The sequence below is a fragment of the Aquila chrysaetos genome, chromosome 5 (assembly GCF_900496995.4).
Source record: "Aquila chrysaetos chrysaetos chromosome 5, bAquChr1.4, whole genome shotgun sequence".
Classification (NCBI taxonomy): Eukaryota; Metazoa; Chordata; class Aves; order Accipitriformes; family Accipitridae; genus Aquila; species Aquila chrysaetos.
The window spans coordinates 16,827,861-16,852,988 of NC_044008.1; the positions used below are offsets into that span (position 1 = coordinate 16,827,861).

General features: G+C 38.2%; 1 protein-coding gene across 11 annotated transcripts in view; it reads left to right on the forward strand.

The window, feature by feature from the left end:
• KIF21A (kinesin family member 21A) overlaps window positions 1-23,550 on the forward strand; it is a 93,848-nt gene extending 70,298 nt beyond the window's left edge. For 6 of the 11 annotated variants that reach the window (XM_030013843.2, XM_030013845.2, XM_030013842.2 and 3 more), the window contains 12 exons: window positions 153-207; window positions 1,555-1,772; window positions 5,802-5,912; window positions 6,537-6,665; window positions 8,255-8,293; window positions 10,305-10,441; window positions 12,964-13,144; window positions 13,528-13,692; window positions 14,371-14,488; window positions 16,835-17,005; window positions 20,004-20,203; window positions 22,262-23,550. In XM_030013843.2, coding sequence (XP_029869703.1) covers window positions 153-207; window positions 1,555-1,772; window positions 5,802-5,912; window positions 6,537-6,665; window positions 8,255-8,293; window positions 10,305-10,441; window positions 12,964-13,144; window positions 13,528-13,692; window positions 14,371-14,488; window positions 16,835-17,005; window positions 20,004-20,203; window positions 22,262-22,355 — 1,618 coding nt within the window. In that variant the 3' untranslated portion in view covers window positions 22,356-23,550. The remainder of the gene's footprint in view (window positions 1-152; window positions 208-1,554; window positions 1,773-5,801; window positions 5,913-6,536; window positions 6,666-8,254; window positions 8,294-10,304; window positions 10,442-12,963; window positions 13,145-13,527; window positions 13,693-14,370; window positions 14,489-16,834; window positions 17,006-20,003; window positions 20,204-22,261) is intronic. The other 5 variants (XM_030013847.2, XM_030013853.2, XM_030013849.2 and 2 more) reach the window with 3 other exon arrangements.
• The last annotated feature ends 1,578 nt before the right edge of the window (window positions 23,551-25,128 follow it).

Here is a 25,128-nt window from a genome sequence, read left to right on the forward strand (position 1 = left end):
GTAACACATCATGTATCCATTAGAAGATACCTCTGACATTGTTTTGTTCTACTTTGTCCACTATTTCAGTAGGAAGCAGAGTCAAATAAGAATACACATTCTGCAAAAGTATGGCTATTTTCTTTCTAACTGTGGTGCAATTTTTCTTTTAGTTCATTATCTTCAGATCTTTTGAAGCTTTGTGGTGAAGTCAAACCCAAAAGCAAGGTAGGCTGTACAATGGTGATGATAATAATTCACACTTAAGCAGCACCTTCTGGGGAATGCTCTTGCTTTGCACTAGAGATGTTAATGAATAAACACATGCAAAAGGTGAACTTATGTACCGTTCATGTGATTTGTATGTAATATGCTTTTGTGTGATACTCCTCTCTGAGAAGCAATGATAAAAATGTACTTTTTCAATATTTTGTGGTTGAATTTTTACTGTTTCAGAATGAGATATGTTCTTCCAATTACTAGCACTCCAAACTGGAGTAGATATGTGGTTTAGTATTAGTTAGGCTGCAGTTTAATGTTAATGCCAGCGGGAACTGAGAACGTGCTTATTGTTTGTGATTTTCTTCTGTGGTCATAGAAATGTAAAGGAAGTTTGTAAAAGAAACAGAAGTTTGACCTCCAGGCTCTTAATTACAGTTGGCATTGGAGGAATATATCTAGGCTGGCTGCAGTTTAATATTAATGGCAGTGGGAACTGGAAACATGCACACTGATTGTGATTTTGCTTCTGTGCTCACAGGAGCATAAACCAGGTTTGCACAGTAAATAGAAGCTTAGCCTCCACTCTTCTAACTGCAGTTGGCTTTGGAGGAATATACCTAGGTTGGCTGTTGCATTACTGGTTGCATTCATTGGTGTGCAGCTCTTTGGGCAGGTAAACTAAGTGAGTTTGGTCTGAAAATGTTGGCATAAAATAAGTGTCATTTTTGTAATGGCTCTGTTCAGACTGGACCTTTTTCTTCCCCAGTGGCCTTTCTTTCCCTGAGGAATAGAGCTTAATTTCACAGCATTGTTACACCTAACATGTATGATCACTCTTTTAAGAATGACTATGTTGCACAAAGCTTGGCTCCTTTGTGAGGTTTTGTGTTGTTTTCAAATTGTTGAAATGCTGAACAAATCTTAATTCATGTTGGCCTAAACTACTTTAAGTGACATAAACTAAGAAAGAAGCAGAGCTTTTGTATCAGAAGGAGCATCAGTGTAAGAATTCACACTTTGCTTTATTCCTCTCTGCTTTATAATGTTTCATCTGGATAAACCTTAGGAGAGTAAGATTGTACTCCTGTAGTACTGACAGGGCCTTGTAGTTGGTTGAAAGGATATCATTGGAAACCAGTTGCCAAATCAGTGTCTCATGCTGTTGAATTTGACTTGCCTCCTCTGAAACATTGCCAAAGAGTAGAGATGAGCTCCCTGATTCAGTTTCCAAAGGTAGTTGCTAAGTGAATTGAGGTGGATGCTAATTACAAGCTAATGATAAGCTTAAATGTAGCACTGTTGACACATACCATGAAATGTTTAAGTCGCAACTTGGTTTTTATTTGTCTCCAGGCCCGCCGGAGGACCACTACTCAGATGGAGTTGCTATATGCAGACAGCAGTGATTTAGTCTCTGACATTAGTGCTGCAGACTCTACTTTGGCTGGTCCTCTTACATCAGTTGCAGAAACCCAAGAAAGTGGGATGGCTGCTGACACAAATGATACTTCTGCTAGGGACAGAGAGTTTATTCCCCCACCATCTGGCTTACCTTCTAAGATAGGCAGCATGTAAGTTTGGCCATGCTGTACTAATTATCCTTTGCTTTTAAAAAATGCATGTTGCCAATTTCTTGTAATCTATTATTTTAACTTTACAAAGGAGGTTGATATACTTGAAGCTTACTAAATAATACTGACAAAGCTCCTCCTCCTTTTCTACCATCACCAGTCTAGAAAGTATAAATGCACAGTTGTAAGTAACGTGGTTCTTATGGAAGATATAAGTTCTGTTAAGTTGCTTTGTCATAGTAAAATTATTGTAGCCTTGTTTCTAAGTAGTGGGAAAAATCCATCTAGTACCTTGGATACTTTGCTGTCTTAGTGCTATGGGAAATGCACATTCTAGGGAGGTAGTGAGAATCTACTTAGAACAGCAGAGAGATTAAAAAAACCCAAACAAAACCCCAACCCCAAGACTTTATATAATATAGCAATAGTATCTGTAAATGGTCCTCACTATTAGGTAAAATCTTTCTATGAGTCATCTTGTGTGGATCATACTTAAAATGAAGCCTATATAATAACAGAGCATGCAAGTGTAAAGTTGAAAGAAACATGTTGGATATTATGAATCCTCAAAAATTCTTTCTATTTGCAGGTTGCACTTACCTGCAGAACAGTTTTACTAATTGAAAATATTACTTGATGCCAAATAGAACTAAAAATATTATTTTTGTCTTTTTACTTTGGGGCCAGCAGGTGTCTCTCACATGCAGTCCTTTTTTCACTTGCTCTTGCTGTTCTTTTTATATTTACCAATATCACTGTTGGTTATTAGCCATTCACTGCCAGAGACCCTTTTCTTGGCTTTTAGGTACTAGCTCCTATGTTGCACAAACTCATGCGTAAACTGAATGCGCTTGCTGCATTCAGTGATAAGGAAAAACTGTGTCCCATAGCTATCTTCCTGTTACAGATTCTGGAATTAAGCATCTTTCACTATCCATCTGTCCTATTTGCATAATATTTTTACAGCAGTCTCCATCTAATGTACATTTGCAATTTGTATTATTTTTACTATGTATTTCTAGCATGTGCTTGAGGTGGCAATCATGAACAGTAAAACACTGCTGACAGCAATTATTAACCCATGCTGATGGCTTCAGTGCATTTTACAAGTAGAATCTGCTTGGAAAGAATGCTCTTGAGGGTGAGGATAGGTGAAGAAACCCACTTGTTTCAGCAGTTAGTGTGAGATCACTAGAGACTTTTGAAGCTTCAAGATTTAAAACGTCAAGTGTTATGACCTGGCATCCAAGACTCAGGTAATACCAACTTTTGCCTCACTCCATCTTCTAGAATGTATCCGTTTGTGAAAGTGAGCCAGCAATGAGGCAAAACAGGATTTTCCAAAAACTGCATTCTGTGAACATTAGAGTTATGCGTTGTCAGTAAAACAATTCAATCAGCAGTAGGCCTCATATATATTTTGGGTTGTTACTGATCATGTTTTAGCAGATAAGTGATCAAAAATTCCCACAATCAGTCTGCAGTGACTTCTTCACTGTAATTGAGATGCTTTTTCAAAACTAGAACTCAGTATACTTTATATGGTATTGCTGTTTTTGCTGGTCACTGGTCATTGTTGAAGAAAGGTTGTCTGTGTGAGCCATCTGGCCTTCCTATGTGGGCTTGTGGTGCCATCATATCGCTTGTAATAAAATACTTTCTTCTGGAGCAGACTGTGGTCTTGTCTGCAATAAACATTATCTCCTTTGTGCCACTTAAGTAAGTGACAGTTAGGGATGTAGAAGCAGTTAACAGTGATCCAAAATACGCATTCTCGAAGTGACAGAAATATATGCTTAGTTGCAAATCTAGGCGTCTGCATATGTACAAACTGCGCCCCTCTGGAAACCCCTCAGTTTTCTCAGATCTGTGGTGATTCAGAGGCACCTAAATGCACATGGGCAAGAGTTAGTTTGGTTGGAATTCTGTTTACAAAGATGGCTAGTGCTATTGTCCTTTGATATGCTCAGCTCATCTACAGCAGCCTCTTCAGAGTAGAGTGGTCTCCTGTAAGTTTTGTGCCAGCTCTGTTCAGATGTCTGATATCCTGGGAAATCTAAAAGGGTGCTGGAAACCTGTAATTAGGTGTGTGTCTTGCTCCTTTTCATCCAAGTCATTGACATGATGCACCTGTCTTTTACATCTATGCTTAGGAATTTCATTCCAGCAAGACTGCTGCATTCTTGTAATACCTGCATTTCCAGGCTTTCAAAAAGAATTCATAATATGATCATGCTCTTGCACATCTTCAGAAGAAGGTGTACACTGGAGTCAAAGATGGAAGACTCAAGGTGCAGGTAGAGAGTGAGCAAGAGGGAGCTGTCTCCATGTCTGCATATGTAGGACACTGGTGTGAGGCAGAGGAGCTTGGGTTCCAGTTTCTGGTGTGGTTTATTTAATCTAGTAGCTGCACAGTAGACACATATGCAACCATAGCAGTGAAGACTAAGCCGTTCATCATCCTTGCTGAAAGATCTAGCTATCAGGCTGATCATAGGACGTGCCTTGTGACCCCAGGACTTTTGCATTCCTAAATGCATACTGGTCCAGCATAGAGAGAGAGGGAGTGTGTCCAGTTCCACCTCTTTTTATGTGCTTTGTAGAGGTAAGAGAGCCTTGCAGACAAATGTGTGCTCTGGTCTTGAGGAGGGAATTGAACCCACCTTTTCCCCTTCTTTTTTATGTACTTTAACTGCTAGGCTTTTGTGCAAAACCAGACAAGTTATCACTTGTCCTCCTTTTTGTGTCTCTTGAAGACCCTGGGGGGAGCTCTAGGGTCTGCATGCAACTCTTGGCACTAGGTCCTACAGGCAGGACCTTCACCTTCCAATTAGGGCTTGTGTTCAGTGTGCAGATGATCACTTGAGACAGTCAGTCTCAGCTACTTGAGTCAAGTAGCTGTTCTTGGTTGTGCTGTCCTTGTTAAATCATGTTATTCTGCATGCCAATCCCAGGGTGGATTTTATATAGCACAGACTTCTTCTCAAGGGAAACTGGTACAGCTTTCCTCATGTAGAGAAGTTGCAGTTATGCAGATCCAGATCCTGTAGAGCTCTGAGACCAGATGCTAGTAACTGTGTCAGGCAGGTGGCCTGCCAACTGAACTTTACTTAATAAAGTTGTGTGGCACAAAAGCATTTTCAGAATCTGCTTTCTCTCTTTTAGTGAGCATTTCTGGTCCTTATATTCATAGAAACAACTTTTAAAAAAGGATAAACCTCAGCAAGTGTTGCTTTTCTGATTGCCCAGCTAATGAGAAACAGGAGTTCAGAAGAGTGGACACCATTCAGATTCCTTTCATTTTTTAATCTGACTGTGGTGAAATGATGACATTCGGGTGTTAGCATTAATATTGCACTCTTGATCTTATTGCTGTTTTTAATGGGGAGTAAAAGGTTGGGAGAAAGACCACAGTGACTGTGAACTGGAATTATTTCAGAGGAAGAACTAGAGAGACAAAGGAGGGATGGAAAGCAAGGCAGAAGGGAAAGGGGGACAAAGAGAAGCAATGTTATAATAGCCAGGCTGTCAGTGGGAAATACTTTTTCTCACTTCCTAATTTTGAATTTGATATTGAAACATGAATATATTAATGCAAAGTTTAATTCATATGTAAGAGTCATCATGGTTTCTCTGTTCTTCATGTCTGTAAGTGGTCTATTGTAGATGAAAGTTGTGGAATCTGAAATTTTAGATCTCAGACCTTCCATCTTCTCTGTGGTCTTAATTTGAGATGTATACTCCACTGTGTTTCTTTTAGTCAGTCTCTTTTATTATTGAATTAGTAGATCTCCTTTGCATATTCAGTATCTGGCTCTTTATATGATGATGAACTGTGAAAGTTAATAACCTTGGTGTATTTTAATATAAAAATGTGAGAACAAATTTCGAGTCTGTAGATTCAAGAGAGACAATACTAGATTAAGTACATTCTGAAATTTGAAATCTGAGTGGGAGAATGACAGCTAATGTAAGAAAAGCAAGTTTGTAAAGCACCTTAAAGTAAGGTAATGATTGCTCTTGCTTTAGTTCTAGACAGCCATCTCTGTCAGAGAAGAAGATACCTGAGCCTTCACCTTTAGCGAAGAGAAAAGCCTATGAGAAAACAATGGAAAAGACAAAGGCAAAAGAACAAAAACTGTAAGATTCTTTTAAATTTATTTTCTCTGACATAATTTAAACCTTGGATATATTTTCTTGAAAAATAAATCTGTATTTTTCTATTTCTTTAATTCTAGGATGTTTTTTATTGTTGGCAGTGAAATTATTCACTGCTCAACTTCTGTGTATGGGGGTTTTTTTCCAGAGTTTTTCTGTACAAAATAACTCAGGAGCAGAGCCCTGAGAAAATGTTCTTTGGAGTGTTTTCAAATGATGGGGTTTTTTTGGTTTTGGGGGTTTTTTTTGGTTTGGTTTTTTTTTGTTTGGTGGTTTGTTTTTTTTTTTTTTTTTTTTTTTTTTTTACGGAAGTCATCAATTTCTCTAAGAAACTGCAGTTTTACAAGAATTTCTTCGTTTTATTTATGTGTGTTTTCTGCCTGGAGCTTTCCCTGTTAGCACATAAACTTTGAACATTGTGCTACCTTGCACTCTGCAGCAGTTTGTAGTCTTATATTTATTGCCTTCTCTGGAAAATACCTGTAGCTAGCATTATAATTTTGTTTATTCGCTTAAGAAGAGAGCATCTAACATTTGAGGCATGTTGCATTTAACTTCTCTAACCATTCATAACCTGTTAAAGAAGATGTTCTTTTTTTCTTGTAGCTCAGATTCTGGAGCCCCAGAGGCTAGTCTGTCACCTCCTACTTCCCCACCAAGCCGGCCCCGTAATGAAATGAATGTTTTTAGTCGTCTTACTGTTTCTCAGGGAAACACATCAGTTCAGCAGGATAAGTAAGTCACAGAAGGAAGCCTCAGCCCCCAACCAGGGAATTGCAAAGTGCACTCAAGTTATCAGTGTAGTACTACCTGTTAGATATTTTGCCCTTCTCCTGCAAGACAAGAGGAGACATTTCTTGTGGTTTTTGTGTAGTTTTCAAAGAAAATATTTTAAACTTGCATGGAACCATTATAAAAATTCAAGAAAAGCAATTTCCTGCTGAACCTTGTTTCCTGTTTTCTAGGTTATGTCTGGTATTTGTAGTTTTAAACCCAAAGTAGAAAAGACCAGTAGAATTCGTAGATGTATGTGTATTTGTGTGTGCGTTTACACTTGAAAGTAGGATTTAGCTGACAATTTAGGAAATAGTGCTTTTGAGTTATTCGGTTACTCTTCTCAGAGTGCTGTCACAACAGCACCCTGGAGGATGGGATATTGAAATGGCTAGAACAGAGTTGTTTAGAGATTATCCAAATCATTGAACAGACTGACTTTAGGAGGTGATCTGGAGAAGCAGACAATACTCATACCTTGTTTAGGAGAAGTAGAGCTCAGTTTTCCTTGCATGTTAGGCATGTGTTAGGAGCCTTACACGAAATCACAATGGAGTTGACTTGAGCAAAATCTTTGCGGGTTTCAGTACCGGTACTACTGCCATGCAGCGCTTATGAACTGCAATTCAAACTTTATTCTAAGTTTAGTTCTGACTGTAGCAAGGCAAGAAATTGCTCTTGTCTGTTTACACTAATGTTTTTTCTAAAACTTTGGTTTTTTTCAGTGGTCTAGAGTCACCACATACCAAGCAGTAGCTTGCAAGGCTTTCAGTAGTTTAACTGTGCTTGTAACTTCTTTATCTTAGCTGTGTTATCTTTATCTTATTGCTAACTCCCACCTAATCCTTTTCATTTTCTCTGGACTGACTTTGAAGTCAAATTGAAACTGCTTAATCTGTTTGGTTTGAGTTAAAAATGAAGGACATCTTAAGACATACTGCAAATGTTCATGTCTGGGGGGGATTTTTCTTGTGTGTGTTCTTGTTTTTTTATTTTTAAACATTTTTGAAAGCGAGAGGTGAAGGATTTTGAACTTAGGATCGTTTGCAAATTGCTGTTCTTATTTCAGTGGGGTATCAATAAGCTTAATATTTATATTTTTATGCTTAACATTTTACATGTTTCTTCTACACTTAACAGGCATTGATGGTCAGAAACTTTTTTCCTTTTGATATTTCCAGCAAGCACTGTGTTATGGAGGTTAAATTATACATCCATCTTCTCCTTTTACTTTGTTGCCTTTACTTCTATAAGAAAATGTTGGGGAAAAAAATGGCTCAGCTGGTGTTACTCAGCTTCTTGGGCTGAGACAGTCTAGCAGTGTAACTTTACTGCTGAGAGTGCTGTTTTAAGATTATAATTCTGCTCCCTCCCCTAGCACCATGTTATCACGGGTTTAAGGTATACCCTGAGCAATGCTGCATACTGTATGTGGATTTGCATTGCTTTTCTGAATTGGCCATGCTGTTGTTTGTTCTTCTCATATGGAGGCTTTACTTTGCTGATACCTATATTCTTTCTCCTCACAATTCCACCACTGTTGATTGTAGGTCTGATGAAAGTGATTCCTCTCTGTCGGAGGTACACAGGTACTCTCTCTTTCTCTTTTCTGTTTTCTTGGCATCGCTCACTGAAGTTATTCCAGTTCTTCGGAAATTTCATTTTGCTGCATGAATTTTCTCGATACTTGTGTACTGTTCCTCTTTTGCCTTTGCCAGAAGCATAAAAATCTGAAATTTTGGTCAAGCATGTCTCCCCCTCCCCCTTTTTAGGGTGTTCTTTATCGTTGTTGAGCATGTCAGGTTTTTTCTTTTTAAATGAAATATGGTATAAACCTTTCTTTAGACATATTCTTTCTCTCTTTGTTCTCTTTAAAAAAAGAGGAGCAGACGTTTTCTTAGGTTTTATATGCTTATCTCTTTGTTTTTCTTGTTCAGTTGTATGCTTTGGTCACTAAAAATTAAATCCCAGTGTAAATAAAAATGAGTAGGTTTTTTATTATATCTTTCTCACAGAACACAGAATGGCTTAAGAGATGAAATAAATGTTCCCACTCATGTTCCTGAGCTGTGGCTTAGGATTTTGGTACTCAGTGAAAAATTAGTTTATCAAGAGAAGGGCAGTCATAGGGCTAATAATACTATGATGGTGGCTTTGTTTAGTCATTGTAGCAGTTGTAGCATTTTTTTTTGTCTGTAGATTTCAGAGCACTGCACATAGGTAGATAAATAGCTCCGGGACAAGTATTTTACATGGCTTGTCAGGGGAACGAGTGGGTGAGAACAACAGTAGGAATAACTCAGTTTAGAGGCAGCATGATCCACTGGGGAGTACTACAGAGAAAACCATATTAGTTTTGTGTGGTGTTAGAAAACAAAAGCATGGAGACCTAAATTAAAAATAATAAAGTAAATTGTTCCTGTATTCTTGAAAACATAAGAAGGTGCAGATGGAAAGGTGAATGCCTTTCCAAAATGACGAAGTTAATGTCAAACAATTTAAGGCAATATCAATCATATTAGTAAGATCTATAAAAGGGTTGTGAAGGATTACTGAATTATATGAATGAAGATGTCCTGAGCAGTAAAAGTGTATAACATAGTAACTTCTAGGACTGTACTAAGTAAACAAGCTAACTGTAGCAAAGTTAGATAACATCAGGAAGGACTTTTTCCTTCCTGTAGCAAGCTTCTGGGTCATATTATGGAATCTTTACATTTGGCTTAGTTCCTTTTTCTCATAGTTATGTGTGTAGTACCCGGAAGAGCATGACAGTGAGTCTTACCTGCAAGCTGGTCAGGTCACAGCATTGTGTTTCATGTTTGTGGGCATTACCTTGAGGCTTTTCTACACCACAGAAATCAATGGGGTCCATGTGTGTGTGCAGTTGTATGCATGGGCTTTTAGACTGCTAAATAATTTTTATTTGGTGATGAACTGTGATTTTTTTCTCCCCCCCCCCCCCCCCCCCGGGTGAGTTACAGTCTTTTGGTACCACCACAGAACTAGCTACAAATCCTCAGGAAGATTCCTCTGGCATATCTGTACTCCAACCATACTCCCTTTTAGCTATTTCAGTACAAGTGTGGCATTGGGTACGGGGTGCAGTAGGAACCTTCCTCAGGCACACAAATTAGCAGCAGTTCTCCAAGCCTGCCTGTAGAAGGCAGTTGATGTGAAGTGCCTGCTGAGCTTGGAATTGGCAGTGTACGTTACATCTACTCCATTTTTCAGATGTGATACTTAGATTAAGATGTCTTTTATGCAATTTGCAGTCTTAAGGTTGGTCCTAGGCATTCAGGAGCTTTAAGCATCCTGGTTCTTTCAGCATTACACAGACTTTCCCATGTGCACAACATTCAGCATCTTGTCCTTTTTTCATTTGTTTGGTTTTATATGTGATTTCCTTTAATTGATAGTCCAGAGTTGACACTTGTTGAAGCTAAATAGTAAAAATCCTTACGTAGTTTATGAAAGGCATTCAGCTGTTCTGCCCTCACATGTAAGAAAATTAGATTAACCTTTTTCCTTACATTTAAGTAAATTAATTTTATCTGTGTCTATTACTATGCCCAACTCACAGTCTCTTCTTTCCTTTAGGGGGATAATTAACCCATTCCCTGCTTCAAAATGCATCCGATCATCCCCGCTTCAGTGTATCTATACAGCTGAAGGACATACCAAGGCTGTGCTTTGTGTTGATGCAACTGATGACCTTCTCTTCACTGGATCTAAAGGTTGGGCAAGCTCCATGCATCTGTGCTGCCTACAGAGGCTGCTTTGACAACTTGTGGTATTGTGAAATTCTCAGTTTGTGCTTAGTGCTGTAAACACGGTGGAAAACTGTGAGGATCCATTTTGCAACATAAGCTGGAGAAGGATTTACAGTAATTATCTACAAGTTTTTAATTCCAATGTGTAATATTTGGCTGTTTATTTGTAGTGGAAAAAGTAACTATCAAGAATAACACTAATATTTGTTGAGTGATATGATGGAACCAATCATGGTAACATGTGCATACATGGTGTGCAATGCAAACTAATAGCCTCAGGGTAGGTGTGGAGGTGGGAATTAGCACATCTTTGGCTGTGCTACCTACAGAGGTTGAATAGAGTCTCCATGCCATAGTTGATTCTTCGAGTAGAGCCAAGGACATTTTCTGCTTACCCTGTGGGTCTTGTTGTCTGTGCCTTATGTGCATAGGAATTGTATGGCTGTTGTGGAAGAGGCCAGATTTTTAGCAGTCACTAAATTCCTTACTGGATGGTGCAGTCAGTCTATGAACTCTTCAAGCTCTTGTAGAAACAGTGTTTTGGAAGAAAACATTTTCCTCCTGTCTTTGGTGTGACTTTCCATTGTAATCACTTAGTTTGGCTTGAAGATTACATAACCAGATCTCAGTGGTTATTTTTCATGAACACCCTTTTTAATATTGCTCAAAAGTGATTTTTGTGTGTTTTTTCTCTGGGCCTTTTCCTATACAGCACTTATAGTAAAGGACTTGCTATATTTTTAGTTGTGCAGCTGAAACTGTGGCAGACTCTGTTTTTTTTTTTTTTCTCCAAAATAAAACTTGTGTGATAATCTGGTATATATATATATATTTTTTGTTTCCTTCAAGTATCAAAGCTAAGGTGAACTAGAGTGGTGGCTCGGAAGACGTTAACACCTATCGACAGGGAGACTCTCCTTTCCACTAGTTCACATAACAAATAGACTCTGAAATTTCAGGGCATCCTTTTTTTTCCCTATATTAACATAGAGATAACCCCATCAGATGCAGGTCTTCTACTGCTAATATTCAGGTATGGTTTCTGTGGTTATTCTACTAGCTGGCTGTTAAAAATAGAGACACACTTTTACAGTGAATTGGCAAACTTTCATCTTATAAGTTTTAAGCCAATGTTTCAGCATTTGTGCAAGTGTATACAAATGCAAAAAAGGACATATATATAGTTTTTGTAAATGTTGCTTAGTTGATTTGTATTGAGATTTTTAATTTAGTGGCTATGTGGGGAAAAAAGACTTTTTGGATTTTTTGTTTTTATTTTACATCTAGATTTGTGTTCTAAAGGTGGGGTTTTGGTGGGGTTTTTTTGTTGTTTTTTGTTTGTTTGTTTGTTGGTTTTTTTTAACATATGGACGCTTGTAGATGTAAATATTTGCTCTTTCTTGTCATACGCTACGTTCCCATGCTTATGGAAGAATTTTTCCTCTCTTTATATTTGGAGGGGAAAAGTTTACGAAGTACACGTGTACTCAAGAGTGTAGACAGCTGTTTAATTAAATAAGGTTAAATCTTTTGGAAATTGTTGCTGAAGCAGAAAGTCTCAGCTCACTGACATCGCATAACACTAGCAGCGAGTGCCAATTCAGGAATGCCAGTAAGCTTTCAGGTATATTGTGGATATTAGGCTTTGGTCTTGATAGTTGGTATTATTAAAGTGGCTGACGGTTCTTGGTATGCTTACCTTCTTCATGCTATTATAACTGTCTACACATGAAGCTTTCTCTTCATCCTCCCAGTACTTATTCCAGTAAAAATGCACTTCTAAAATATATGGAGTTATAGAGACATGGTACAACAAGGAAAGTTTCCTGTGCTCTTTATTTTTGTTGCAAAAATTCTTGAAAACTTCTATGCTTTGGGATTTTAGTACACAAAAGGTCACAGTATTTAAATTTCTCTGCTACTGAATGAAAACTGTGACTAAAGCACTTACACTGGGATTTTCAGAGGCTCCTACAGCACTCAATAGTTTGGATCACTTCTTACCTTTGTAGGGTTTTTTTTTTGTGGCAGTCAGCACTGTCGTGCTGAGCCTCAAAGCCCCTCCTGAACTATGTTCTTGATGAAGAATTCTTGAAATAAAAAATGGATTCTTCTCTTGATCTGTCATCATCCAAATTTTACAGCCTCTAAACTGTCTGTATCTTCACTTTCGCTGAGATGGAATTTTATCCTTTTAAAATGCTGTGGGAGCTAATATGCATGTCTTGAACGCACAACACTTAATGATTAACCTTGCTTAGTTTTGATGATGGTAGATGATGCCCATGTGTATTCTTTAAGACCTGTTTAATTTAGCTGTTTTTCTGCAGTGCCTACCTAAATGGAGGGATATGTATGAGTGTAAATGAATGCATGTACTTTTTTTTTTTTTAAATTAACTGAGTTTTGGAAAAACATGATTTTTTTTTTTTTTCCTGTTTGTTTTTTTAACTATTCTTTTCCCCTTTTCATTTGTTTTTATTTAGATCGTACCTGTAAAGTCTGGAATCTGGTAACTGGACAAGAGATTATGTCTCTAGGGGGTCATCCAAATAATGTTGTTTCCATAAAATATTGCAATTACACTAGCCTGGTGTTCACAGTGTCAACCTCCTATATCAAGGTGTGGGACATCAGAGATTCGGCTAAGTGTATTCGGACATTGACGTAAGTATGCTAAACCTCAAATGCCAAGAGTTTAAATGAGTTTTAATTTTAGACAAATTTTATTATATTTAATTCAGTAGTGCAGCACAGTGTAATTCAAGTACACTGTTTTCTGGGGCTGGAAGCTTTCTTTATGTGTTCAGGCTAAGTCAGTATGGGGTACTGGTAATATATGGAAACACAAACCAATTTGCATTCATGCCTATAGTGTTTTATCAAATGTTCAGTATTCATAACTGGCTTATAGTCTTTTTGTTCAGGTAAATAGGTTTGTTTTTAAACAGTATGCAAAGTACGGAGAACATAATGTAGAGTTTGATTTTGTTTTGGGTTTTGTTTTTGGTTTTTTTTTCCTTTTCCTGCTCCTTCCTCCTTGTACTCAGGTCTTCAGGCCAAGCGATGCCTGGTGATGTGTGTTCAGGAAGTACTAACAGAACAGTCACTATCCCAGCTGGAGAGAACCAGATCAATCAGATTGCACTAAATCCAACTGGCACATTCCTCTATGCAGCTGCTGGAAACTCAGTGAGGATGTGGGACCTGAAAAGGTACTGAACACCAGCAGAAGAGAATGTTGTTTAGGTGCTTACACGTGCATATGAAATAAAGTTAATGAAATGTTTCCTGTTTATGGTAATGTCCACAACCTGGGCAAAATATGGGGAAGATATGTATCAAATAATCCATACTGTTATGGTTACTGAGATAATGGAGGTGCTCATGATTTCCTCACGTGTTAAGGTTATGGTGAATTTTTTCAGTAAAAATGATTGGAAAAACCCAAGGTTTTGTTTAAGACAGGCATTATGAAACAGACTCTTGTAAGGTGACAGATGCATGAATCCTGACTAGTAAGTGTTGATGAAATGATGAAAGCCAATTGATGTAATGTAATATAATATGGGACTGCAATAGCCACACTACAATAGCACTTTTCCAAACAGAACCTGCACCAAAAGAGTGTGTTCAAAATACAGATGTACTTTGAGGAGTCTGATTTGTCTTTACCTTTAAATTTTTTAATTCTTATTTTACATAAATAGAAACTTTTGTTTACTTTTAACATTTACACTCTATTGCTCGTATCCATGGGTATGTAAACCAGAGGATGAATAGTGAAGACATAGGGGAAAATAAAAAGATCCATTCTGGCAGAAACTGTGCTACAGACTGTATTGGATATATGGAAAAATAACAAACCTTCATTTCTTCTCTTATTCTTGAAGATTTCAGTCTACAGGAAAGCTAACTGGTCACCAGGGTCCCGTAATGTGCCTTACTGTAGATCGAATTTCCAACGGGCAAGATCTTATTGTCACTGGTTCAAAGGATCATTATATAAAGGTAAACCATTAGTATTTGCTAATTTATTTTAACTCTTTACATCAGCATGGCATGCAGGCTTCAGCAGAAGCGACTTATATCTCCGTATCTGAAATGTGATACCCAAGATGGAAATTCTTTCACCAGTTATAGATTATGAATAATGTTCAGTCTTAATAAACGCTTATCACTTCAGTGCTATTTTTATTTCATGATGGAACATGGATGGATGGTTGCCCAGCCTATTTGGTGTATTCATTAGTACACAGGTTGCTCTGAGTTGTGTTCAAAGCACAGCCAGTGGTCTTACAATACTACCCTGCTTCTTGGCATTGTGATTAATTCACTCAAGGATAGGGAATTTTTTCTTTTTTATTGGGGGGGGGGGGTTCTGTTGTTTTTGGGGTTTGTTTTTTTTCTTCTTTTCTTTTCTTTTTTCATCCCATTCAGCCAGGGGGCATTTGAACCCACGAGCTCCCATTTCTCAGAACTATGCCCAAACCACCGGACCATGGGAACTATACATCATCTTCCCCATAAAGCTGACCCTCACACTGCAAAGAACATGTGATTCATGAGGCCAAAAACAGAATGAGCAAGATATGTTAGCTTGTTATGAGGGGGTACCCTTTGTCCTGGTCCTATACTTCTCACACACTAGAAAAAGTGTATAAACACATCTGGGAGTGAAGCAGGAGCCAGAACTTGAGTAAGCTTTCTCACTGAGCTAGGCTTTCTCTCTTATATCCTGCAATTCTTGATGCTTGGCTGTGCACTGGGCCAGCCTCAGAAGACAGCCTGGGAGGTGAGTGCATAGCTTGATGGTTTGGGCTGTGGATTTGAATCCTATCAGCAACCCCTATGGTTAGAGGCCAGAGGATTCTTAGGCAGTAAAGGCACTCTACTTCTCTGCACAGTTCAGAATGTTGGGTTAGTTAGGAGCTACCATCCTGGCACGGTAATGAGTGCAGAACCTCAGTGGGTACAACAGGACGTGATCATGTAATGCAAGTTTGTCATCCTACCAACTCATGTGACAAGCAAGGACGTGAAAGGGCATTTGGAAGAACATAGCTGTCAACACTCAGAGAAGTTTATCTGCCATTCTTGTGGGCTCCCTTGCTGTGAGCAGGCTACATAAATCCTTATGAGGCTGCCTGTTTCTTGACTTACACAACTAGAATATCCAGGGATATTTTGGCCATGTCTATATACTGCAGAGTAGTGTGTGTTCTGCAAGGTAAATGTGTCCATAATTGTCAAGCCACTTTGATTAGCACAAAGGGTCTGTGTGTGTATGGTCAATGCAGCAGTTTGGGAATTCTCAGTGCTTCTGCACATGGGTAGGTCCCCTGGGGGTAGTAGGTCTGGTCACAGATAGTGGTTTCCCCTGCCATTGGAAACTACTGTCTTGTCTACTGAGCCAGCAATATTAGTCACCTCAGTCCAAGTGCTTAATTTTTCTGGTGTATCATTGAACTTTTTTGTTACAACTGGAACTGACGCATGTTAATTGAATGAGGTAACTTTTAAAATACCTTAAGCTCACGTAAGGTATTCTTTTATACTGCCAAGCTCTCCCTTTTTTACTGCTAACCTTATTCATTTTAAAAGGTCAATGAAGAGCAAATAATAGAGGATGAAGCCTGATATTTGCTTGTGAAACAGAGGTAGTAGTTTAAAAAGTTATGGCTCATCTGTTCCTCTTCAGCTCAGTCTAACTGGATGGGTTCTGGCTCACTACAACGCAAAATGAAACAGGGTTGCTTACACTGCTGCTCTAGGGACAAAGACCTGATGGGATTGATTATGCCTTAAATTGTTAAAATGGCCTCACTTAAAGAATCTGTTTTAAGACCCCATTCTTGGAGCACAGGCAAGGAAAGTGGTGCATCTAGTCCATGGAAAGCATCAGCATGTAATGGTATGTAACCCCTGCCAAAACACCTTGTCCAGAAAAATGTATTAATGCCTCTTCCTGCAGCTGCCTGTGCAATTCGCCCAGCCTGAGTCATGTTTCCCATACTCACTCATGACCTTTGTTTCTCTCGCCCACCACATGGTGTATATACAGGCTCTTCCTTGTGAAGATACTGTGTATTTCATAACCAAGCAGTAGCACTTCTGCCCAGAGCAGTCTTCTCTGAGGTCAGTGAAGCATTCCTGCTTCAGGCAAGAGGTAGAAGAGAAAGGAGTGGTTGTGGTAGAATAATTCTGTCAAATATACATCATTATACAGTAGTCTGTGATAAGACTTTCCAAGTTTTTCCCCTGAAGTTATTTGCTGCATGTCTTCCAAGCTGGTTAGATGGCAGATAATTTTGCTTAACATATTCGATTATTTATTTACTTATGTATTTATTTTAGATGTTCGATGTGACTGAAGGGGCTCTTGGAAGCGTAAGCCCTACACACAATTTTGAACCTCCTCATTATGATGGCATTGAAGCACTTGCTATTATGGGAGACAACCTTTTTAGTGGATCCAGAGATAATGGAATTAAGAAATGGGATTTGGCTCAAAAAGACCTTCTTCAGGTAATGGAAAAAATCATGCAGCTAATGCGACAGTCATGCTGTAGAACTGTTTCCAGGCTGTGTAAATGTTCAGGCTCATACAATGACTATTCACTTTGATACTGATGTTTTTAGTAGGGAAGGCGCAGAGCACTGACTAAGAAAGAAATTGATAATGTACTTGATCTTTACACTAGGAATGCAGTTGCTGTTCTTTTCAGTGTACGTAGCATCAGGAAATTCTGATGAAGTGGTTAGCCCTCTATTTGAGCTCTGAGTATGTGGGGTTTGTTTTTTTGCTTTGGAATAAAGGCAGCACTTGCCTTCTCTGTGATTGGAACAATAGGATATCATCCTTGTCATTGACAAGTTGGTAAATTTTGGACTGGGAACTTGTTAATGACAAACAATGCTTTGGATCAGGCTACAGAATATTTTCTTGTGAAGGGAGTTTACAACCTACCTCACTCCACCCAGTCTTTCTTCTAAAAAGCTTGCTCCTTAGATCCCCATTCATCTTGTTATACAATGCATGTTTTACGTAGTGTGTACAGCACACACACCTAATAATCTGTTTGCTGTTAGAACATAGTTGCTGTAAATTTTCATTGTTTAAAAAAAAAAAAAAAAAGAGGCAGGGGGCAGCAAAAAGGACCTCAAATCCAGGCAAACTTTGAAGTTTCATTGTAATTTGTTTGACATAGAGAACTTTGATTTTTGGCTACTTGCTATAAGCTAGGTCTTAAAAGAGGTTGTTGAGGTAGAGATACAGTTATTTGAGACTGTGAGAAATGGAAGGCAGTAAAAAAATGCCAGAAGATACTGCTGGTTTTGCAAAGATCTGGTTAGATACCAATCATTTAATAATTTTTGGACGGAGGAGGAGCATGTCTTTTATGTGCATTTAATGTGCAGACTGATAGCAAGGAAACAAATAGAATATTAAAGTTTTGGGACATGAGAGAATAATGGACTGGTCACCTTGAGAAGAAAATTTCCATATGGACATACTTAGTATTCCATAAATGTACAGACTTTCTTGACCTTCTTTCAAAATTGTCTGGTTGGGTGCCAGTTCCTTTTCAGAATGCTACTAAGACTTCACAGTTAAAATAAGGATTCAGAAATTCAGCTTCTTACAGAAAATCTTCACTTGGCCATATTGGGACATCAAGCCTCATATCTGTCTGTCTAGGGAAATGTACTAAGCAGCTTGTTAGCAAAAACAGGAGGACCACAGGAACAGGAAAGATTTTGTATTCTCAGAATGACTTTATTAAAGTTGTAAGAAGCGTCTTCACTCTTGCATTTTAGGCTCATTAAAATATTATGCAATATGCATTTTTGGCGTTGCAATGAATTTAACATCAGAAAGAATATGGTGGCAGGGTTGAAGTAGTATGTAACAATGCACTAGTTGTATTCCTTATTTTCCTTTTGGCATATGTGCATTTCATAATTTCTATACTTCATGTTCCCCTGTTTGTTTGTTGGTATTAAAAGTAGAACTTAATAAAAATGATCTCACGCTTCCTTCTTTCTTTTTATTTCTATAAAATGTTGTGTATTTTTCAAGGAGGTGAGACTAAAGCATTTGAGAAAACAATATAGATAATTTTTATTCACTGTCTTTTTAGGGAATGAAGAAAAGTGCTGTTACTTTTGCTAATCATGGGGTAATTCAGGGTGAAAGGGCCCACTGGAGGTCACATAGTGCAAAGTTGGCCCGCTGGTCCAAGCGAGACCAACTTTGTAGTTAGCTCTGGTTACTTAAGAGTTTTCAAAAATCTCTAAGGTCACAGGTTGCACAGCTGCTCTGGGTGACCCCCTGCACTCCTTAAACTACTCTTGTATGAATTTCCCCCCCACTCATCCAGTCAGAATTTCTGTTGTTGCAACTTTCTTTTGGTGTGTACACTTGACTATTCTAGATGAAGGAAAAAAAAATAAACAAACCTGAAACAGAGCTGAGCTGCTTTAGAGTATAAATGTTACATTTCAACAGAGCTCCTGGTTTGGTATGTATTTGTTAACAAGTCTGATCCTCTATAACTGATGAAAATCACTTAATAAACATGCTATTCAAAAGAATTTGGATATCATCTACTTTACTTGGTGCGATACATCCCAAGCCACAAAACATGCTGTGACAAAGTTAAGATTTATAAGAACCACTCTCCCTCTTGGTTTCATGAAGTGCTGCAGGACCAGACCACCACTGTTGTGATAGCAGTGTATATTATAGATAAAATGACAAGATGATCCTAGAAAGCTGAATGTATTCCATAATATGAGAAAGGCAGCAAAGCAAAGCCGTTACTACCGAACTGAACTGGAGAAGAGCTAGTCTTGGTCCCCTTAAAAGACAGCAAACTTGGGCTATTATTTCCCCAGTGTTGGTACCAAATGGATGTTGTTCTCAGCTGTTCTGCGCAGCATTTTGCTTTCTGAATTAGCAGTAAAATGCTAGTATCCTTCCTCAATAAAGAATTAATGTATTTTTGTTAAGTGCTACATCACAAAATCAATTTATAATGTGTAATGGGAAAAGAAGAAAGGAGGAAGGCAAATAGAGGAACAGTTTCTGTCTCCCTGGTGTATTTTTTGAGCAGATTTTTGGATTTTCTTTTTATGTGTTTTATAACTTGAAACATATACAGAAACCATATGTTCAAATATGCATTCAAATATGCCTTTGAACATACACAGATTTAGCATTATCCTAAATTAATTTCTGTTCCATGCCTGGTCAGTTGTGCATATTGGATTTTCTTCTTGTTTTGCAGTACTATTTCACAAAGAAAAACAAACTCGTGGTATGGAAGTAGCCACACAGAAGATAGCACCCTCCTTGCTCTGAAGAAGGAGAAGCCACAATGCTGGGATATACCCAGAGTCGTGTAGCACATCTACTGTAGGACAGGAATGAGGCTTAGAACTTGGGATTTTTCCATTTCTGTGCTCGTTCCTCTAGAATTTTTTGCAGCCCTGTGAGACTTGCCTTCCTTCTCTTTTTCAGCAAGTTCCTAATGCTCATAAAGACTGGGTGTGTGCTCTTGGCCTGGTACCTGGCGCTCCGGTTCTGCTCAGTGGCTGCAGAGGAGGCACCCTCAAGCTCTGGAATGTGGATACCTTTGCACCCACTGGGGAGATGAAGGGACATGACAGTCCTATAAATGCAATCTGCACCAACTCCAGCCAGATTTTCACAGCAGCAGAGTGAGTTTTTCTTCTCCATGAATCTTCCTTTTCCATAGGTCCTGGTAGAATTCTGTCCATGCAAAATACATTTAAGAAATCTTCAGTTGTGTAAGTCACTTCATAGCAAGCATAGGGAGACATGGTCCATGCCCCTAAATGCTAATAATCTACTGCAGTGATTTCCAAAGTGGGGGGCATGCACCCTATGGGATGCACAACATGATCCGTTGGGGCATGGGAAGAAAATATTAGAACTTCAGTAGTACATGTATATAACTTATAAATTAATAAATACACATGGGAGTGTGTGCTCAAAAATATTTTAGTGGTAGGGGTGCATGATCAGAGAAGTTTGGAGACCACTGATCTACAGGATGGCGGGGAGAATTTGGCAATAGTTGAGAACTTTACCAGCTTGTCTCTACAGTCAGGCTGTTTACTGCTAGGACTGATTCCTGACCTGTGGGAATTTTTCTAAAGCAATGGTATGTGGTTGTTTTTCGGTTTGGGGGTTTGGTTTTTTGTTGTTGTTGGTTTTGTTTGTTTTTAAGCACTGGTGTATAGCAGAAGCTTTGCAAGCTGTCCTACTGTCCTTTAAACACCTTGATTTGGATATTTGCTTCCTCAGTAAAAGTGAGAAAATTGAGTACCTGAAATCTCAGGGGACTTGACCAAGAAAAATACCTCATTCTGGAGAAAGTGTAGGAGATCTTCTAAGCAGAGCCCGCTTAGTGGTGTAGTCTGAGCACAGGAGCTGTGAAAGCTGTCATGTTACCTTCTAGTGCCAATCATGGAAGCTTCTGACCTTCTGAATTGAAAGCAGGTCTTTCTGAATCAAAGCAGGATTTCAGTGTTACCAAGTTTCCACGTTTGGTGGCCAATTTTTCTTTTTAAGCATTAATAGACAGGGATAGAGATGTCAAAGCTTTTGTCTCTGCCTAAAGATTATTAATGTTTAGAACTTACATGCACCTGAAATTTATTCTTTATTACTAGTAAAAGAAAATCCCAGCCTTTTGGCACTTGTAATATTGTGGTGAAGATCTACAGAATTTAGGGTATTCCTGACAATTTACAGTGAAGTGAAGGCTCAAGTCAGAAAACCTCTATACTGTGATAAAGTCTGTCCTGACTGCTGCCTGCTGGCTTTTTTTGAGGGCCTTATAAGGAATACATGAGTCAATGTTTGCTAGTCACATAACTCAATGTTTATGAGAAATTCATGACTTCTCTTGCACAGGATAAATTGCTATTTAACAAGACTAATTCTTTATTTTACTTTTTAATTATGATAATAGTTTTGTAACACATACCATGTGATACTTTACTTACACATACTTTAAAATTGTGTAAATAGCGATTGTTGCCAAAAGTACAGAATTATAGCTTGCCTCTCCTGGGCTTCTGAACACCAGCTCACTGGTATATGCTTTCCAGCACCTGGCAAAGGGTTTTGGGTTTTTTGGGGGGGGATTAGGACTCTGTATCATTGTGGTTCTGCGCTTTTTTTACCTTTTCTCTTTATAGACTGGCATCTCTCAGGCAAATGGAGCAAATTTCAGGTCCTGTTTGATTTTAATCTGTTATAACTCTTCATGCTGTTTTAATGGCAGGAAGTAGTCTTGTCCTATTGAGTCTGTCTCTAATTCTGCAGCACACTGCCTCTTTGCCTGTGGTCTGCTGAGTTGCAAATAGCTACATGATGGAAGTTCTTCCCTGATGTCAGTCTACTTAAGCCTATTACCATTAGCTGTATTTTTAAAAATACAGCTAATACCAGAGTAGGATTTTACTTTCCTGAGACATATAATCTTTATACTTGCCTACATGGTTAAAGGTAGTAGCCAGCACTGTGATAAGGTTAGGGAATCTTAAATGTTGTACATCTTAGATTACAAAGTCTCCTGGAGGTGGAATGACCCTTGCATATCCATTAAGGAAATCTTATTTTGCCAACAATACCTTTCTGAATAAGACATCTGAGCTTTTAAGAAAGCTTCCCTGCCCTCCCCCACCATCTCTCTCCCTCCCCAATTTAATTACCTAGCTCTAATACTGCTTTGTTTTGTTTTTCAGTGACCGGACTGTGAGGATCTGGAAAGCTCGAAATTTAATAGACGGACAGATCTCAGATACAGGAGATGCAAGTGAAGATCTTGCCAGTAATTGAAATGATGGAGATAAATGAATATATTGTTGAATTTGAGGTGCACTCTATGCAGTTTGCTGCATGCTTATTAGGTAAACACTGATGACTGGAATGAACTGACAAATAAGAGTGAACTCTTCTACTAGACCTGCTGTCCTTAAAATATGTACTGTATTTAAGAAAAAAAATAATCTCTTGGTAACATGCTTGTGTCTCAATGGTCACATATATAGGTCTATATATTATGGCTGAATTTGTGTGCATATGTAACACTTGCAGTTTAAATTAACTGGAAATCAGTCTTCTCTAATGACCATCTCAAAATTATAGCCTGAAATATATAACAAAAGTGCTCTGCTGTATTTCACTCACAAGTATGATCAGCTGTTTTGCATTTTAGGGTAGCAGGGGAATGATGATGTCCCAGTAATAAGCCTTTGATTACGACAGGCAGTTTCAAGATTCTAAAGGTCACTTACACTGTTGTTAGGAAAGTAGAGTGAATAAAAGATGGGAAGAAGCTGTTAGGGACACATCTATCTGACACGGCTGTATCCCACTAACAGCGAATGCCATATGGTTTGTGTTAATGTTAGCGTATAATCCTTGTTGACCAAAGTTGTGCAGCTATGTATACTCTGTGCTCAGGACTAGAACTCAAATGCTCAAAAATTGCTATGTTTTATTAGTGTTTTGCCTATATTCTGTAATGACTAGGTGTTCTTAATGTCATGACAGAAATATATCTTAATCTATTTTTCTTATGGATTTGTTTCTGTCATCTCACATTTTCTTTTTTAAAGCAAAATGTCTTTCCTTTTTATCTAATTTTATATGCTGCTAAATGTATTTTAAATACACTGTTTTGCAAACCTTGGCAGTTACTTTGAGAACTGAACCACCTGTATTGGAAAAGCTGTGTAAATAGATGGTTGTACAAAGAAAATATCTTATCTTGTGCCTGTATGACTTTTAAAGCTCTTAGAGTGTGGATATTGAGGGAGGATGTATAATTTACCCAACTGCTCTGAATATCAATTTGTAAATTCTGGAAATTTTAAAAATTTATGTAGATTCAGATACAGTGTTTGGATATTGAGGGTTTTTTTGGGGTTTTTTTTGTCTTTTTTTTTTTTTTTTTTTTCCCCCCCCAGAAAATATCAGTCTGTAAATTATAGCTTATGTAGGTAACACTTAAATAAAGATGTGAATGTGAGCTACTTCTCTTTGCCTTTTTCATCATACTTCCTTATAAGAATTCACTTCCCTTGCAAAGGCCGGAATATAGAATGCACAGTTTTACACAATGCAGTAGAATAACTTGCTGAGTAATATAGCCCATAAGTTGTTCTGGTATCCCATGTCTGTGTTCTTGTTGGCCATTATTTGTATTTTGATAGTATTTAGGAACCCTAGTAGGATTCCCTCATAGTAAGTACAGTACAGACTTAAAATGAAGCACATGGCTCCTGTTCCTGTTCCTTCTTACCTTATTACATATGGTCTGTCAAACAAAGAAAACTTCTGATGCTTCTTACTGATCTTAGAGGAATTACTTCCTTCTCAGCACAGCTTGAAAGGAGATGAAAATGCATAATGCTTGCGATTTGAGGTTACTGATTTATTCCAAGTTTTGGCAGAAACGAGTAATGATACATATTGTTAACAATGTATAGGTTAGTTAAACAGCAGCAATACCAATTAGTGTTTATTTATCATGCTTTTTGACTACTCAAGGGGTGTACACACAAAAGATTGGGGACCATGTCACAACTTTGAGCAAAACTCCCAGTGGAGAGTGGATTTATGTGCAAGACTCATGTGAGAAGCTTTGTGTGTGGGGTGGTGGGTCCCTATTCTGCCTGGCCCAGTGGTTAAAGACGCCCACTGTGCCAAGCTACGCAAATGATGCCAACAGCTTGGTGACCCCTGGTTTTGGAGCTGAACACTTGTGGCTGTCTGTCATCTGGGAACCCTGGGTAGGTTTTGTGGGTTTTTTCTGTTTGTTTGTTTGCTTGGGCTTTTTTAAGTGTGTGTGTTTGTGTGTAAGATTCATATGAATTTTCATGTTTTTCAACTGCTGGACAAAAGTCCTTACAAAGCGAAGAAATTGCTATCTACTGTCAGGCTGCTCTGCTTTAACGGACCATATGGTGAGGGGCTGTGGTGGCAGCTATCTGAATTGCAGATGCTTCTCTCTGGTGATGCTTGACAGCACAGACATTTTGTTTTAAGAAGCTATCTCCTGCTAAGCACCAATATAACTTAGATAATGTGTGTATAGAAAGATTTTATTTTTTTTCCTCTTCCAGGAAGACATTCTACTTAAACCAGATCTTACCATTGAGCATAGCTTTACTCTGAAAGTTCTTGCCATCAAGTAATGGGAAGAAAATTGTCATTTAGTAAACATCACAGTATCAGTGTCTTGTTTTAATGGAGAATTCTGCAACTGTTTGTTTTTCTCCAAACTTTTCATTTGCACTATAAAACTACATATGTGACAAAAGATAATATGAAATCAGAAAAAGGTAAGCACTGGACTCCTGTTGTCTGAAGATGTTTGTTTAAGAAAAAATGAAGGTGATCTCTGAGAAATTAATTTTCTAGGAATTCTAAGAAGTCATGGGAAAATAACATTTTCTCTTGAAGTTGGAATTCAGAAGTTCAGCAAAGTTCGTGGACAAGTTACTGACTACATCCCATCTTACCTGCTTAGATAATTTCTTAAATACAGGCAAGGTCATGTGTTATAATTAATCTCACGTAAGATACGAATGCTGAGAAAATATTT